The sequence below is a fragment of the Plodia interpunctella genome, chromosome 27 (genome assembly GCF_027563975.2).
Source record: "Plodia interpunctella isolate USDA-ARS_2022_Savannah chromosome 27, ilPloInte3.2, whole genome shotgun sequence".
Taxonomy (NCBI): Eukaryota; Metazoa; Arthropoda; class Insecta; order Lepidoptera; family Pyralidae; genus Plodia; species Plodia interpunctella.
In genome coordinates this window covers 52,454-70,758 of record NC_071320.1, presented here as the reverse complement: position 1 = coordinate 70,758, position 18,305 = coordinate 52,454, and the positions used below count along the sequence as shown (strand labels likewise).

Genomic DNA, 18,305 nt, shown 5'->3' with positions numbered 1-18,305 from the left:
ATGCATTCCCCTGCGAAAACAAAAAAAAAAAAAAAAAAGGTTAGGTTAGGTTAGGTTAGGTTAGGTTAGGTTAGGTTAGGTTAGGTTAGGTTAGGTTAGGTTAGGTTAGGTTAGGTTAGGTTAGGTTAGGTTAGGTTAGGTTTTTTTTTTTTTTTTAAGATTTCTCCCATCTGTTACACCACAGATGAAAGGAGTTTATTGTAAACCTGCTATTTGATACAGGTAATTATATACAGTCACACTTACATGTACAGTCACTATAATTAACTCAGTTACTAAATTTAGTTACATAAAGGAATGCGAATAGATTGTGGAATATTTTGTCAATGTAGTGAATATTTTACAGCAATTAGTATTACATGGCAATTTGACGGCATTTTAGGACTAATAGTTATTGACTATCACTTATATAATAAAATAGTTCTAATTAATTTTACATTATTACGCTTAAATTAAACCTACAATATACTTAAAGTTTTAAGGTTTACATTGGTTTCTCATACTAGAGAAATATGATTTACAACAAATAAGTTCTGGGCATAATAAAATAAATTCTATGGGTTTTCCAAACACTATTATCATATCAACAATTTGAAGTGGATTAGGTGGGTATATATTTACTATAAAAGAAACTTAAAATTTTTTTACATGTTTATGAACAGTGGTGAGTGGTGAGCACACACACAAGTAAGAGTTTTTTTTTTTTTTTTTTAAGTTCCATTAATCGATTTTAGTTTTGATACTATTGTCGTTATGTGGTTAATTAGTTTTTCAGAGGTGTTTTCGCATTTTATTGTTTGGAGTAAGTTAAAGGGTTCTATTTTCTTGAAGTTGCAATACATAATGTAGGAGTATCTGGTTCGTGAGAATATGGGACACACTTTAAGAATGTGTTCAACGTCTTGTATAGAGGAGTTGTCACAAGGGCAGAGGTCATCGTCTACTATTTTAAACCTTTTTAGATAAGACTTATGGTATCCGTGTCCGCTAAGTATTTGCGTTACCGCGAATGATATCTTTATTTGTTTACGAACCGTTCCTATATCCCGGACATGTTTGAAGAAGAATTTTGTACCTGTGCCCTGCGTGGACGTCTCATAATCTCGTTGCCATTCGTCCAAGACGCTCGATCTGCCGAGTCGTTTAGCATACGAGAGCGGGAATACGTTGAGTTCGGCTGCCGTCTTCTTAGCAGCCGCCTCCTTGGCGGCGCAGTCTGCAAGCTCGTTACCAACGATCCCCACATGAGCTTTTGTCCATACAAAATTCACTGTGGTGTTTTCGTTTTGTAATCGGGAGATGTAGTTGTGAATTGTGTTTACTAAGGGGTCAGTATTGCTACGGTCCTGTATGGCAACGAGTGATGACTTGGAGTCAGAGAAAATAGTGGCCGAAGAGTGTCTTCGATTGAGAAGCCACTCCAAAGCCCGGGAGATAGCAAATAGCTCACTCATAAAAACTGAAGCTGTACGGCCTAATTTGAACTTTCGGATGACTACTTGTCGCCCTTCTTGTATTACGACAAATGACGCGCCTGTCTCATCGCTGTCTAATTTACTTCCATCGGTGAAGATATTTGGTGAGTCTGGAATGAATAATTCATCCGTTTCCTCTTGAGTGGTCGCTTCTTTAAATTCAATGTTTACCCTTTTTGCTGGATGAAGAAGGTTTTTTACTTTAGTTCTCCTATACAGGGTTATATCAGTGGGGAGCCCCTCCAGCCTTCCTGTCATTTTGGTCTTGTGTAGTTCATATGCTTCATTTACTATAAGGTGTAGAGGTGGAAACTGTGCTAGTGCTTCCGCTGCAATCGCGGAAATGGTATGGAATCCTCTGATTGCGCGGATGGCAAATGTTCGTTGAAAGGAGCGAAGAGCCCGACGTACAGAATAGAATTTTGTGGCTGTTCCCCAGATTCCGGCCGCATACGTAATAATTGGAATTATCACTTGTCTGTAGATGCACTCCACGTTCTCCGGGTGAACGCCCCATGTAGGTCTGACGAATTTGGATAAATTTTTGAAGATCTTGGTGGCCTTTTGTATGATGTACTTGGAATGTTGAATGAAGTTGAGCTTGCTGTCTATTATTATCCCGAGGAGTTTAATTTGGTCAATTAGGGAAATTTTTGTGTTGTTCATGTATATTTCGGCTTTCTTGGTTTGTGGCGTAAACGAAATGCACTGAGTTTTCTCCGGACCGAATCGTAGTTTGGCGCGTTCGCCCCAAGAATGTATCTCCTGCAGACAAGTATTGGCTATGGATTGAACCTCCTGTTGTGTCTTCCCTTCAACTATCAGCGGGACATCATCCGCGAAGGCCTGTATGTGAGCATTTTTGTGTCGAGGGATGGTGAGGAGCTCATCTAATATCAGGTTCCAAAATGCTGGTCCGCAGGCGGAGCCTTGGACGCAGCCCTTAGTCATGGATTTGGTGGAAGTGCTGTTAGCGTAATTTAGGGTCACGGTTCTATCGGTGAAGTAATTTTGTATAAGTCTGTATATATTTTTGGGGCACCGGATATGGTGCAGCCGCTTAAATAGGGCCGGCCACCAGGCATTGTCAAAAGCAGCCTTGATGTCCAGGGAGATGGCTACCACTTGGTGTTTTTTGTTCCTGGCAGTTTTGATGATTGTCAAGGCTCTCTCTAGGGCGTCAGTGGTTGAGGTTTGGGCTTTAAATCCAAATTGCTCCTTACTCAGAGACTCCTCATTTTCTAATTTGTACTCGAGTCTTTTGATGATAAGTTTCTCGAGAACTTTCCCGAATACTGCAATTAATCCAATTGGTCTGTATGAACTGAGTTGGTCGGCCGGTTTGTTTGGTTTTGGAATGATCTTTACTATTGCTTGCTTCCATGAACTTGGAAAGTGTCCTGTTTCCAGACATTTATTATAGAGCGCTGTGTAGAAGTCAGATAGAACTTCAAAGGTTTCCCGGCAGATGTCGGCAGTCAGGTGATCGTCGCCGGGGGCCTTCTTGGCACTCATATGACTCAGACATTCCCTAATCTCCTCGGTCGTGAAGGGTAGGTCATCTTGTGTGTCCGGTATTCTATTTGCTGTAGTGCGTATCTCGTGGTGGTCGTTGGTCTGGTCCGGTGTATCGTCTGGGTAAAAGTGATCGAGTAGAGTGGATGCAGTGTTGCTGCTGTTGTCTGTATATGTATTGTTCAGTTTGAGAGTCTGTGGGGGGCGTCTGAGCGGGGCGTCTTTAATCAGTCGATTGGTGACAGCCCACACGTCCTCCTTACCCTGTGCCTCACAAAACTGTCTAAAGTGTTCCGTGGAGTGCTGAGAGAGTGACTTGGCGTAGTTTAGTTTAGCTTCTCTGTAGGTTTTTATGATGTCGTCCAGCGGTCTTCGAGACTTTTTGAGGTCGTGAAGGCGATGGTGTAGGCGTATACACTCTCTCTTTTGCTGTTCGAGGGTGTCAGACCACCAAGGATTGAAGTACTTAGGGTTTCGCTTACGGTGAAGTGTTCTATTGCAAACTTTCTGTACGGTGGCAGTCAGTTTGTCCACAACTTGATCGAGGTCTCTTTCAGAAAGGGTGGAGAAGTCTGTGCGGGCTACGAGTTGTTCGGTAGCTGTGTGTAGTTTTGTTCGAAAATCGGACCAGTCTGCTCTGTGTGTATTGTATTTGAATGTTGTGTTACTTTTAACCTTCTCAGGGTGTTGGGGCGGAGCTAGAATGTAGTCTATCGCATTATGATCAGAGGAAGGGCATGCCGAGTGGTTGACTTGCCAATCTCGTATGCAGTCGGTCATGTTTTGTGTCACATAAGTGACATCTATTATGGATGAACAATGCTGGCCGTGCCGAATGGCTTCGAATGTGGGCTCTGTTCCGATGTTGCATACTGTCATATCATTGGATGCCATGGCTGTTGCAAATTCTTCACCTCGGTCATTGGCGGTGGCTTCGCCCCATTCCTGGTGGCTTCCGTTGGTGTCCCCACCGACTAAACGTAAGGAGGATCCGGTTGAATGTAGAAAGTTGTCCAGTTTCTGGATGGTTTGATTGGCGTCGTTGTTTGGTTCTATGTAGAATGAGGCGATGTCTAGGTTTTTCATTCCCAAATTAATACGGATCACAGCTACGTTCTCGTTGGAGAGCTGGGTGATGCCAAGGGCAGAAACTGTGGGTTTGGTAATGATGCACGACTTTATTCGTGAGCCTTTAGAAAATTGATGTACGTTAATTCCGGGGGGAGGCTTCATCTCTAGGTCGGAGCCCACATAGGGTTCCGAAACGAGGGCAATGTCGTAGTTTTGTTGATGAAAATATGCGAAGAATTCTCGCTGTGTAACGTAACAACGCTGAAGGTTACATTGAATGACCTTTAACACTTTCAAGGACACTATTCACTAGATCAAGTACCAAATGTGGCACTATTTTTTTTCATACAAATTCAAACCACGTCTATAAATGTAGTGTCACATATTTAAAGATACTATAACTGCTGACATGGCAGTACGTCTCTGTACGTAGGCGTACTGCCATTATAACTACATCAGACTCTACCTTAATGTGACACTACGCCTAGGTACGTGACACGTAAATAGGCGTACTGTCATGTGGTTTTACATGCATGCTGTAAAATTCTGACACAACGCCTGGGTACGTCACCGTAAATAGGCGTACTGTCATGTGGTTTTACATGCATGCTGTAAAATTCTGACACAACGCCTGGGTACGTGACCGTAAATAGGCGTACTGTCATGTGGTTTTACATGCATGCTGTAAAATTCTGACACAACGCCTGGGTACGTGACACGTAAATAGGCGTACTGTCATGTGGTTTTACATGCATGCTGTAAAATTCTGACACAACGCCTGGGTACGTGACCGTAAATAGGCGTACTGTCGTATAGCATTGCTGCTCATATTGTGGATTTGACAGTACGTCTTAGTACGTGACACGTAAACAGACGTTGTGTCGAGATGTATCCAAAATTGATCAAAAGAACAGTTAAGAAATGACACAACGTCTTGGTATGTCAGCGCAAATAGACGTGCTGACCGGTAATAATAGAGATGTACTGCGTTAATATGACACAACGCCTTGTTACGTCACGGATTTAGACGTTTTTGGTATATAATTAAACGTAAAGTTGCATATTTACTTACTACAAATCCTTTGATGATTGTTTGCACAATACCTGTGTACGAAGTGTTTTTTGTAGGAAAAAAATAGAGTCACTTTAATTAAATCACATACTATAATTTGTTTACAACTTAATAACTATAATTGACAAACTTTAGATACAGTCTTTATATTCCAAGTCTTTTTAATCAGTTAAATCTTATAGTCTAAGTAGGAACATATTTTTCCATCAAATCACAGTTTTATCAATCTTTATGATACTGGGTGTACAAAAAAATAAAACGAAACTTAACAAAAACTTAAAATTTGTTCTTCCTCACAATAAAATAAAAGTAATTTACCCTGTTATTATACCTATTTACCTACAGTATCTATTTATTTTTAAGAAAACAAAAATGTGACTTCTTCACAGCAAACATAACAATAAAAAAAACTTAAAAACGTCAGTATCAAGTTCAGATATAACAAAATATAAGTATCATTTCTATTATATTAGAGATCTTTGTGCCAGTCTTCGAAGCACGATGGACACAATGCAGGAGATTTGTCACATCCTTTACAGTAATAGCTCGTGTCTCGTCGTATTTTACTCTTTGAGCATTGCTTGCATGACAAAAATGCAAACTTCTTCTTTGATGCTGAAGAAGGCATCATGCGTGTAGGCCAATGTCCGTGATTGGAAGTCGATGGGGAAGCAGATGCTTCTTCAGGTTGTGTTTGGGGCACTGGATCAGGTTGAACCACAAATCGTCGGCTATTGTGTTTATGAGACTTTTGTACTAAATCGACTCCTTTTTCTTCATTCAATCCAATCAGTTTTCGGATCAGTTCTTCTCTGTATTTTATGAACTCGTACTTTGTGTTTTTCTTCACATAGTTTTTGAAAATGTAAAAAGAATTCCAAACAGCCGTGTCCAAAAGGTGGAAAAGAACCTTTTTATACCACCGAATGGTCTTTCTTGGTGACGAATAATAACTGACCATTTGGTCAGCTCGATCTATGCCCGCCATTTTTTGGTTGTATCTATGAACTTCTATGGGTTTGGTTTTCTTTTTACCAAATCTGTTTGTCACTTCAATAAGTTCTGGGTGGTCCAAAGTTGTAATCATACAGACTTCTCTTTTATCTTTCCATGCACTTACGTAAACTCTTCCTTTTCTAGCCCAGACATGTTGTCCTTTATTTAGTTTCTTTCCTGTGACGTCTTTTGGGTTGTCTTTCCTAGACTTTCGCAGGGTTCCATTAGAATGAGTTTGTAAATCTATTAACTTCTCTGAAAGCGTTACAGAGTTGTAGAAGTTGTCCATATAGAGATTATGCCCTCTTAGCACATACGGACGCATCAAACGAAGGACCAATTTATCTGTTTTTCTCACAGTTGAATCTGCATCTTCCGCTCCAGTATACATTTTAATATTTAACACATAGCCATCAGATGTCGTTAAAACGTAAAATTTTATTCCGTATCTCGCCTTTTTTGACTTTATATATTGTCGAAACATCAAACGCCCTCTATATAGCAACAGTGACTCGTCAAGAGACAAATCTACTCCAGGGTTAAATTTGTTTCGAAAATTTTGTGTCAGTGTATTGATGAATCCTTCAATTTTTGCACCTCCATCTGCACCCAAATCAGCTGCATATAAGCACCGCAGTAGTTGTTCGTATCTTCTACAGGACATTGTGTAATTAAATACGGGATGGAAGTACAGCGGATCATCGTAAGTGAAAAGTTTTCTTTGGTTTGGGACATGAATATGACCATTTAATAATATGAGCCCTAGGAACTTTCTCATCTCTTCTGTATTTGTTGGTCGGAATACAGAGTTTCGCGCATGGCGTGTATGCGGCCGATTAGTATTTGTTAGGGCTTCTCCGTAAGAATTTGTTCTTTCAACTAAATATTCTAACATCTCTGGTGTAAAAATTTCATTAAATACTGCTTCACATGTGGTATTTTCATTTACTTCAAAAGTCGGACCTTCCGCAGCTGATCTGAACTCAAATGAAGGAATATCTAATACATTTTCCTCCCAAATCCTTTCAGTTGGTGGAGGAGTACCTCGGCGCACAGGATTCACCGAATGTCTGTGTCCTCTACTGACACTAAGCTGATTTCCGGCATTATTTTCTTCTTGAACTATACTGACCTCTATCTCACGCTCTCTCACTTCAGCTTGTGCCTGTGGTTGCGGCAAAGGAAAATCTTCAGAGTCTTGATTTCTTCCATCAGAAACTAGGGCCACTGGTGGTTGACTGGCGCTTGATTGACGATCGGTAATCGGTTCGTCTTGACTTGGGCTGATTTCCTCTTCCGAAACGTGTGAATCTTCTGGTCTGCTGCTTTGGTCCTGTATGAACAAAAAGTAATGTAAACATACTATTGACAATAAATCAAATAAATCTGTACATAAATTTTACAGTTTCAATTCAACACTCAATTACCTGTATCCTTTATAATATCGCACTAATAATACAATAGTGTTGTAACTGAAAATACATCTAACTTGACATAACACTATAAACAAACGTAAAATTCAATGCCCCACAAGTCAATAAAACCGTCGTTGTAATAATGCCAAAAATTTCATTTCAAAAACACAGAAAACATTCATTTTATGTGTATCTATAATAGGAAGTGATTTATAAGTCTTTTTTGATTCTGAAAAATTACCTATTTTGAGTTACAACACTACTTATTGTATTGTTAGTGCGATATGTGTTACAGCTAAAGCCCGAAATGCGGATACACCTAAATTTAGTCGGCTAAACTTAGGTATAGTCGCATTTTGGGTTTTACAACATATGTACAGTCAGCGTCATAAACATCTACACACTATAGCACCTTATTACAACGTGTTAGGGTACTAAAGTGTGTAGATGTTTATGACGCTGACTGTACTAATTAAATAGGTTATAAAAAAAATTGAACTCAAAGTTTCAACTTCAAGGTAAGTATCAAATAGCAGTTTACCTCATTTTCTTCTTGATGTGTAACTTCTTCTCCAGAAACCCGCTCGGGCGATCTAGCCCTAACACCCTGAATTGAGCTTCTTTCTTGGTCGCTGCTTACGTCGGCATCCTCACCTTCTTCCTGAGTTTCAGCTGAGTTATTTTCTGTCCCGTCATCACTCTCAGAGTTTTCATCAGATTCTTGACTGGATTCCTCACTTCCTGACAGAGATCGGGGTATGTTCTGCGGACGTGTGTCAAAAATACTTTCTTCACTGCCACTAGAATATTCCACGGGTGGTTCAAAATTTTTGTCGGAGTCATATTCACCTTCAACGTCAGAGAACGGATCATGACTACTACCTGACTCTTCTGCTCCAAACAAGGTCTTGGATTTCTCGCTTTGACGTGCCCTCTTCTTTCTAGTAGCCATCTATAAGTAAAATACCTATTGTAACAGACAGCCAGACCAGAAGCAACATAACACGATTGCAATAGATATACAACATACAATAAAACATAATAATAATTATAGTTACAGGTTAGGGTGTACAAAATATGTCATTTTTATCGTAAAATACACTCAATTCTCTGAAACACATTTCACAAATAATTGGCATGTTATTATTTTACTCCAAAAAAGCAAGAAAATAATAAATTGAATAAAATACTAACCACAAACACCACGTGCTGAAACTGCGCGGCCGCAAGCGATCGCCCCCCACTGTGGCACTGCGCTACTGACCGACCACAGCGCTATAGTCGCGCGTCGGCTATCTTCGTGGCGGCACGACACGCTTACTATGCGAACGTTTACATGTGTGTGTAAGGCCACACGTTTGCAGCTAAAAATCTTCTGTTGTGACAGTACACCATTGAAATTGCTTGCGTTGTGACAGTAAACATGTGACTTCATATAGACTCTATGAAATCTTCACGCTTATGTCCGTACTAGCAAATAAATTGAAAAATATTTTAGCGTAAATAGGCGTTGTGTCATATTGTGATTTTCGCAAATCACGAAAATCGCCGTTCTGCCCCGGAAAGTGTTAATGACCTAATAACCATAATCGGTGTTTTCTTCTAGGGATTTAATGGCATTGATTATCTTCGGGCATGATTTCGAATCTAGAGCAGAGTGGTTTGTATCAGCGCTGTTTGTTGTCTTGCAGTTGTAACAGCAAACTTTGGATGTATCGTTGCGAACAGGGCAGGTGGTCGTGTGATGTGCGGAGGAGCCACAGTGGCCGCATGGGTAGAACTCAGCTGTGCATTTGTTGTTAGTGTGCCCAAATTGTAAGCACTTGTAGCACTGCAAGAATCTGCTGAAGTCCGCTACATGCACCCGCTGGTGCTCCACATTAACGCGTTCTCCTTCGACTAGGGTGCGTCGCACTGTAGGGGCTACCTCTAAGACAGCGTTGTACAATTTTTCATTTCGATTTTTTAACAAAAAGCATAAGCGAATATCTTCGGTTGGAATCTGGTTCTGGTTGCTTACGATCTCAATTAGCTCCTCTCGCTGTACCTCCTTACTAATGCCCTTCAAGATGATCAAAGGCCGACGAAGTTTCGCCTCCTCCGCTGTAATTCCTGGAATCTGGTTTACCTTCTTTAGGGTTTCATCTCTCTGTGCGATGGTGTCGAACTCGACTTTTAGTTTATTCTGACGCAGAGAGCGCACTTTAGTTGGGGCGAAAGTCGTGTGCCTGAAAGATATGTTTTTGCGCCATTCGTCATACACGACAGGCTGATGGTCGCCCGTCTCCTTGCTTTTAACTATTATTGCAGGTAGAGTACGCACAGGACGGCGCCTGGGCAGTGGGGCTGAAGTCGCCGAGGAGAAGGATCTATTCAGAGGGGCCGGGGCTGGTGGGGGGGCCGGTGTGGGTGCTAGCCGTTGCTCTTTTAGTTCTTCTCTGATGCTTTCACGGATTGTCATAATGATAGTTTCAGAGACAGCCTTGGGCAATTTTGGCGGCGGCTGGTCTCGTGTCTTTTCCGCCGTGGATATTATCCCTTTGGCGAGTTCTTGTATCCTTTTCTTATTTGCGCTGGTGACACTTTTCCCTTCTGTGATTTTGGTCAGTATTTCCCTCGCCGAGGCCGTGATAGTGTCGAATGCCATCTGGTACATATTCGGTTCTGAGTTTGTCCCCTCGGAAGTGGGGTAAATTGGTGAAATCTGGGGTGAGATGGTCTCTTGAGTAAGTGAGGTCATAACCAAAGGGGGAGTTATGGGCGGTGATGGTGACTTCAATAGGGTTTGTTTGGCCGTGTCTGTGACCGCGTCTGCGGGTGTGTGTGTGTGTGGTGTGATCGCAGGGTCCTCATCGACAGTGAATGCACGGGAGTGGGACGGTATTGCCAGTGGCTGTGATTGTGGTGGTGACTGGCCTCCACCCCTCCTGGCAGGTGACCGCGTCAGGACCATTTTGGCGGCGTCCAGACAATAAGTATGAAAGTAACGCACGCAGTAGCCTTATAATATATACAAAACAAAACGGACACGAATTCCGATACAAAATATAAGAAGACAGTATTAAAGGGAGAAACGGGAAAATTTATCTTCCACTTGTAATTACGTAAAACAACCACAAAACAAAAAAAAAAAAAATATATATATATATATATATATTTTTTTCTTATGATGAATGAATAAATAAAGTAGACAAGTACACTAGGACTATATGAAATATACAGATGAGAGGTAGGTATTTATATCGAACTCTTGAGGAGAGTATATAGAATATATATATATTTAAAAAAAAAAAAAAAAAATTTTTTTTTTTTTTTTTTTGGGTGGAAGGAAACACTTGAGTTAATGAGGAGATACCGTGTTTAGCGATGAGTGTGATGTGGTTAGGCTCTGTATTACTAAGGTGTGGTTGTAGTGTATGAGTTAAGGATGGAAATTCCTACTGGGTTTGATGAAATAATAAAATAAATAAATAAATAAGTAACAAGACAATTGCAAGACAGTGCACTAGGGTAATGTGAAATATACAGATGAGTGGTAGGTGTTTATATCGAACTCTTGAGGAGAGTATATAGAATATATATATATTAAAAAAAAAAAAAAAATTTTTTTTTTTTTTTTTGGGTGGAAGGAAACACTTGAGTTAGTGAGGAGATACCGTGTTTAGCGATGAGTGTGATGTGGTTAGGCTCTGTATTACTAAGGTGTGGTTGTAGTGTATGAGTTAAGGATGGAAATTCCTACTGGGTTTGATGAAATAATAGAATAAATAAATAAATAAGTAACAAGACAATTGCAAGACAGTGCACTAGGGTAATGTGAAATATACAGATGAGTGGTAGGTGTTTATATCGAACTCTTGAGGAGAGTATATAGAATATATATATATTAAAAAAAAAAAAAAAAAATTTTTTTTTTTTTTTTGGGTGGAAGGAAACACTTGAGTTAATGAGGAGATACCGTGTTTAGCGATGAGTGTGATGTGGTTAGGCTCTGTATTACTAAGGTGTGGTTGTAGTGTATGAGTTAAGGATGGAAATTCCTACTGGGTTTGATGAAATAATAAAATAAATAAATAAATAAGTAACAAGACAATTGCAAGACAGTGCACTAGGGTAATGTGAAATATACAGATGAGTGGTAGGTGTTTATATCGAACTCTTGAGGAGAGTATATAGAATATATATATATTAAAAAAAAAAAAAAAATTCTTTTTTTTTTTTTTTTTTTGGGTGGAAGGAAACACTTGAGTTAATGAGGAGATACCGTGTTTAGCGATGAGTGTGATGTGGTTAGGCTCTGTATTACTAAGGTGTGGTTGTAGTGTATGAGTTAAGGATGGAAATTCCTACTGGGTTTAATGAAATAATAAAATAAATAAATAAATAAGTAACAGGACAATTGCAAGACAGTGCACTAGGGTAATGTGGAATATACAGATGAGTGGTAGGTGTTTATATCGAACTCTTGAGGAGAGTATATAGAATATATATATAAAAAAAAAAAAAAAAAATTCTTTTTTCTTTTTTTTGGGTGGAAGGAAACACTTGAGTTAATGAGGAGATACCGTGTTTAGCAATGAGTATGATGTGGTTAGGCTCTGTATTACTAAGGTGTGGTTGTAGTGTATTGTAGAATACAATGGAGGTTTTAAATGAAATAAGAAGGGGAGATTGTAATTTCTTAAAACGGGGAGAGAAAAGTAGCAATCTAAGAATTTTTAGGGTCAAATCTCTATATATGCAGAAAATGCAGCTGCATGTAGTATTTTAATGCAGTTTACATCAATTTCAACTGATGGATAGAACATGAAATTAATCTAAAAAAGAAAAAAGGAGTAAAATAAAATTTTACAGAAGTGGGTACTCGATTCAATTTAGAAAAGTAGTTTAATTGAAATATTGGTTTAAATTCTGTGAAGTGGGTTGTAGTTTAGTATATAAAGTTGGATGAAGATAATTGCAATGCAATAGTTTGGGTTAGTTCTAAGACAGTATGGAATTTCAATAAGGAATTAAGAATAAGTATGTACACAGGTTTTATTAATTATGCTAAATATAAGTAAAAGCACAGTTTAGTCATGGATTTGTATTGCATTAGTGAGTCAAGGAAAGCGATCGGGTTATGAATTTTAAGGAACGTCACTTCTGTAAATTTATACTTTAGGGTGGAAGGAAACACTTGAGTTAATGATGAGATGTCGTGTTTAGCAATGGGTATGATGTGGTTAAGCTCTGTGTAACTGAGGTGAGGTTGTGATATGTGAGTTGACAATAGAAATTCCCACTGGATTTAAAAAAAAAAACTTGTTTGTATTACAAAGTACCTACACTAGGACAATACTAAAAATAAAATGATGAATAGGTTGCATCGGACACTTGAGGAAAACAGCTGGAGGTTGGAAATTCCTACTGAGTAAGTACTAAGTACTATAATTCCCGAAATTCCCAGTTCAGACAGTACTTAGATGTTTGAAATGTTATTATATTACCCGCGGATGTGTGATAAAACTAGATGTATTATATATTAGGAGGTGTATAGACGACTATTAGGTTATTACTGTAGCGGAAAAAGCTGCAGGTGAGGAATTCCAGCGCGGTTTTCCCGAAATTTCCAATGCGATTTACAGTAAAAGTATAGTATCTACAACAAAACTGCTTGCGGAAAACTTATTTATATTGAGGTATAGTCCAAATTATATATATAGTTTTAAGGGAAAACTTCGAGGAAAAAAAAGTTGAATTGCACTTTTATTACGTAACTTTTAGGTCTCGACGCAGGAAAACACATGTAGTTTTAAGAATTAGAAACGTATGTCGATCAAACTTTTTAAAGTCACTTTGAGATAGTTCTGCTTTAACACTATAATCGTTTGAGGACGGTGGGGAGTCAGGGGGAGTCTAGAAAAATCACTGAGTGTCAAAATCTGTCAAATTTACTCACAGCTGATCGGAAAAAGTGTGATATGTAGGTAGTGGGAGCACCCACGGAGGAAGTTGAGGTGCCTCCGGATTCCTCAGAGAGTGGCCCATCCACCAGCACAGGAGCCGCAGTTCCACTCCTCAGGGTTCAGCCGCAAACACGGGAAAACCTCTGATTGGCTGAAATCTTCTTTCTGTTGCTGTTCAGCCACCCGATGTCGGACGGTCGTGAAACTTGGTCCAGGGCAGCTCCTAGTAGTGCTCTACACAATTAGCTGTGCACCAACTGTTCCTGGATAATCCACTGCCCACAGGAGCCTTCGAAAGCTTGAATTTCGGCGGTTTTCCGCGTTCCGCTCGGTTTCCCAGGCCTTTTGCAGGTGGAAGATGAGTCATGCGGCATTATGTGGTGGTGCCTCCGTAAAGGTCATGAACTAGAGAATACGGATCACTGTGAATCATTAATCTATTGCCTTGGTTTATGAGAAATTTCACTGGGGGAAACTTAGTATAGTTTTTTCACTGATACGAAAATGGGCGTAGTCCCTCGGATTTGAAAGGTATAATTCTGAAACTTTGTGGAAAGATGCACACAGACACTTAGCACAGACTCACAGTTCAAGTTCTTAAAGTTCCCGATATAAAACAAAAGTTTTCAGCGACGATGTGGTCGAAAGTTCGGTTGGAAAATTTTGTTTTTGTCACAACTTTTTATTGCGTGCACCGATTTTCACGAAACAAACACCATTGTGTAGCGGGCACAAACGCGATTATTTTGATATATAACACTAGTACTTTCTTGCGAAAAAACCCAATTTTAGGAATTTTTGACGCGGAGCTTTGCGAAAACGTGGCGCTCGGCTCGGAGGAGCGCGGGGAACTGGGGTTAGGTTAGGTTAGGTTAGGTTAGGTTAGGTTAGGTTAGGTTAGGTTAGGTTAGGTTAGGTTAGGTTAGGTTAGGTTAGGTTAGGTTAGGTTAGGTTAGGTTAGGTTAGGTTAGGTTAGGTTAGGTTAGGTTAGGTTAGGTTAGGTTAGGTTAGGTTAGGTTAGGTTAGGTTAGGTTAGGTTAGGTTAGGTTAGGTTAGGTTAGGTTAGGTTAGGTTAGGTTAGGTTAGGTTAGGTTAGGTTAGGTTAGGTTAGGTTAGGTTAGGTTAGGTTAGGTTAGGTTAGGTTAGGTTAGGTTAGGTTAGGTTAGGTTAGGTTAGGTTAGGTTAGGTTAGGTTAGGTTAGGTTAGGTTAGGTTAGGTTAGGTTAGGTTAGGTTAGGTTAGGTTAGGTTAGGTTAGGTTAGGTTAGGTTAGGTTAGGTTAGGTTAGGTTAGGTTAGGTTAGGTTAGGTTAGGTTAGGTTAGGTTAGGTTAGGTTAGGTTAGGTTAGGTTAGGTTAGGTTAGGTTAGGTTAGGTTAGGTTAGGTTAGGTTAGGTTAGGTTAGGTTAGGTTAGGTTAGGTTAGGTTAGGTTAGGTTAGGTTAGGTTAGGTTAGGTTAGGTTAGGTTAGGTTAGGTTAGGTTAGGTTAGGTTAGGTTAGGTTAGGTTAGGTTAGGTTAGGTTAGGTTAGGTTAGGTTAGGTTAGGTTAGGTTAGGTTAGGTTAGGTTAGGTTAGGTTAGGTTAGGTTAGGTTAGGTTAGGTTAGGTTAGGTTAGGTTAGGTTAGGTTAGGTTAGGTTAGGTTAGGTTAGGTTAGGTTAGGTTAGGTTAGGTTAGGTTAGGTTAGGTTAGGTTAGGTTAGGTTAGGTTAGGTTAGGTTAGGTTAGGTTAGGTTAGGTTAGGTTAGGTTAGGTTAGGTTAGGTTAGGTTAGGTTAGGTTAGGTTAGGTTAGGTTAGGTTAGGTTAGGTTAGGTTAGGTTAGGTTAGGTTAGGTTAGGTTAGGTTAGGTTAGGTTTTTTTTAAGATTTCTCCCATCTGTTACACCACAGATGAAAGGAGTTTATTGTAAACCTGCTATTTGATACAGGTAATTATATACAGTCACACTTACATGTACAGTCACTATAATTAACTCAGTTACTAAATTTAGTTACATAAAGGAATGCGAATAGATTGTGGAATATTTTGTCAATGTAGTGAATATTTTACAGCAATTAGTATTACATGGCAATTTGACGGCATTTTAGGACTAATAGTTATTGACTATCACTTATATAATAAAATAGTTCTAATTAATTTTACATTATTACGCTTAAATTAAACCTACAATATACTTAAAGTTTTAAGGTTTACATTGGTTTCTCATACTAGAGAAATATGATTTACAACAAATAAGTTCTGGGCATAATAAAATAAATTCTATGGGTTTTCCAAACACTATTATCATATCAACAATTTGAAGTGGATTAGGTGGGTATATATTTACTATAAAAGAAACTTAAAATTTTTTTTTTACATGTTTATGAATAGTGGTGAGTGGTGAGCACACACACAAGTAAGAGTTTTTTTTTTTTTTTTTTTAAGTTCCATTAATCGATTTTAGTTTTGATACTATTGTCGTTATGTGGTTAATTAGTTTTTCAGAGGTGTTTTCGCATTTTATTGTTTGGAGTAAGTTAAAGGGTTCTATTTTCTTGAAGTTGCAATACATAATGTAGGAGTATCTGGTTCGTGAGAATATGGGACACACTTTAAGAATGTGTTCAACGTCTTGTATAGAGGAGTTGTCACAAGGGCAGAGGTCATCGTCTACTATTTTAAACCTTTTTAGATAAGACTTATGGTATCCGTGTCCGCTAAGTATTTGCGTTACCGCGAATGATATCTTTATTTGTTTACGAACCGTTCCTATATCCCGGACATGTTTGAAGAAGAATTTTGTACCTGTGCCCTGCGTGGACGTCTCATAATCTCGTTGCCATTCGTCCAAGACGCTCGATCTGCCGAGTCGTTTAGCATACGAGAGCGGGAATACGTTGAGTTCGGCTGCCGTCTTCTTAGCAGCCGCCTCCTTGGCGGCGCAGTCTGCAAGCTCGTTACCAACGATCCCCACATGAGCTTTTGTCCATACAAAATTCACTGTGGTGTTTTCGTTTTGTAATCGGGAGATGTAGTTGTGAATTGTGTTTACTAAGGGGTCAGTATTGCTACGGTCCTGTATGGCAACGAGTGATGACTTGGAGTCAGAGAAAATAGTGGCCGAAGAGTGTCTTCGATTGAGAAGCCACTCCAAAGCCCGGGAGATAGCAAATAGCTCACTCATAAAAACTGAAGCTGTACGGCCTAATTTGAACTTTCGGATGACTACTTGTCGCCCTTCTTGTATTACGACAAATGACGCGCCTGTCTCATCGCTGTCTAATTTACTTCCATCGGTGAAGATATTTGGTGAGTCTGGAATGAATAATTCATCCGTTTCCTCTTGGGTGGTCGCTTCTTTAAATTCAATGTTTACCCTTTTTGCTGGATGAAGAAGGTTTTTTACTTTAGTTCTCCTATACAGGGTTATATCAGTGGGGAGCCCCTCCAGCCTTCCTGTCATTTTGGTCTTGTGTAGTTCATATGCTTCATTTACTATAAGGTGCAGAGGTGGAAACTGTGCTAGTGCTTCCGCTGCAATCGCGGAGATGGTATGGAATCCTCTGATTGCGCGGATGGCAAATGTTCTTTGAAAGGAGCGAAGAGCCCGACGTACAGAATAGAATTTTGTGGCTGTTCCCCAGATTCCGGCCGCATACGTAATAATTGGAATTATCACTTGTCTGTAGATGCACTCCACGTTCTCCGGGTGAACGCCCCATGTAGGTCTGACGAATTTGGATAAATTTTTGAAGATCTTGGTGGCCTTTTGTATGATGTACTTGGAATGTTGAATGAAGTTGAGCTTGCTATCTATTATTATCCCGAGGAGTTTAATTTGGTCAATTAGGGAAATTTTTGTGTTATTCATGTATATTTCGGCTTTCTTGGTTTGTGGCGTAAACGAAATGCACTGAGTTTTTTCCGGACCGAATCGTAGTTTGGCGCGTTCGCCCCAAGAGTGTATCTCCTGCAGACAGGTGTTGGCTATGGATTGAACCTCCTGTTGTGTCTTGCCTTCAACTATCAGCAGAACATCATCCGCGAAGGCCTGTATGTGAGCATTTTTATGTCGAGGGATGGTGAGGAGCTCGTCTAATATCAGGTTCCAAAATGCTGGTCCGCAGGCGGAGCCTTGGACGCAGCCCTTAGTCATGGATTTGGTGGAAGTGCTGTTAGCGTAATTAAGGGTCACGGTTCTATCGGTGAAGTAATTTTGTATAAGTCTGTATATATTTTTGGGGCACCGGATATGGTGTAGCCGCTTAAATAGGGCCGGCCACCAGGCATTGTCGAAAGCAGCCTTGATGTCCAGGGAGATGGCTACCACTTGGTGTTTTTTGTTCCTGGCAGTTTTGATGATTGTCAAGGCTCTCTCTAGGGCGTCAGTGGTTGAGGTTTGGGCTTTAAAACCAAATTGCTCCTTACTCAGAGACTCCTCGTTTTCTGATTTGTATTCGAGTCTTTTAATAATAAGTTTCTCGAGGACTTTCCCGAATACTGCAATTAATCCAATTGGTCTGTATGAACTGAGTTGGTCGGCCGGTTTGTTTGGTTTTGGAATGATCTTTACTATTGCTTGCTTCCATGAACTTGGAAAGTGTCCTGTTTCCAGACATTTATTATAGAGCGCTGTGCAGAAGTCAGATAGAACTTCAAAGGTTTCCCGGCAGATGTCGGCAGTCAGGTGATCGTCGCCGGGGGCCTTCTTGGCACTCATATGACTCAGACATTCCCTAATCTCCTCGGTCGTGAAGGGTAGGTCATCTTGTGTGTCCGGTATTCTATTTGCTGTGGTGCGTATCTCGTGGTGGTCGTTGGTCTGGTCCGGTGTATCGTC

General features: G+C 39.9%; 2 protein-coding genes across 3 annotated transcripts; both read right to left on the bottom strand.

The window, feature by feature from the left end:
- Positions 1-5,206: 5,206 nt before the first annotated feature.
- LOC128681524 (piggyBac transposable element-derived protein 4-like) lies at positions 5,207-9,090 on the bottom strand. Of its 2 annotated transcripts, XM_053765495.2 has the most exons (3): positions 8,739-9,090; positions 8,086-8,496; positions 5,207-7,462 (listed from the first exon to the last, which is right to left on the bottom strand). In XM_053765495.2, exons 2-3 carry the CDS (start codon positions 8,494-8,496, stop codon positions 5,603-5,605), a joined length of 2,271 nt encoding a protein of 756 aa, XP_053621470.1. In that variant the 5' UTR covers positions 8,739-9,090; the 3' UTR covers positions 5,207-5,602. The 2 variants fall into 2 exon arrangements, with proteins under 2 accessions (XP_053621470.1, XP_053621471.1); XM_053765496.2 differs by having other exon boundaries at positions 8,086-9,090.
- A 30-nt stretch (positions 9,091-9,120) lies between these two features.
- On the bottom strand, positions 9,121-10,497 carry LOC135309979 (uncharacterized). The gene has a single exon (XM_064436858.1). The coding sequence runs from the start codon at positions 10,495-10,497 to the stop codon at positions 9,121-9,123; it is 1,377 nt and encodes a 458-aa protein (XP_064292928.1).
- Positions 10,498-18,305: the final 7,808 nt, after the last annotated feature.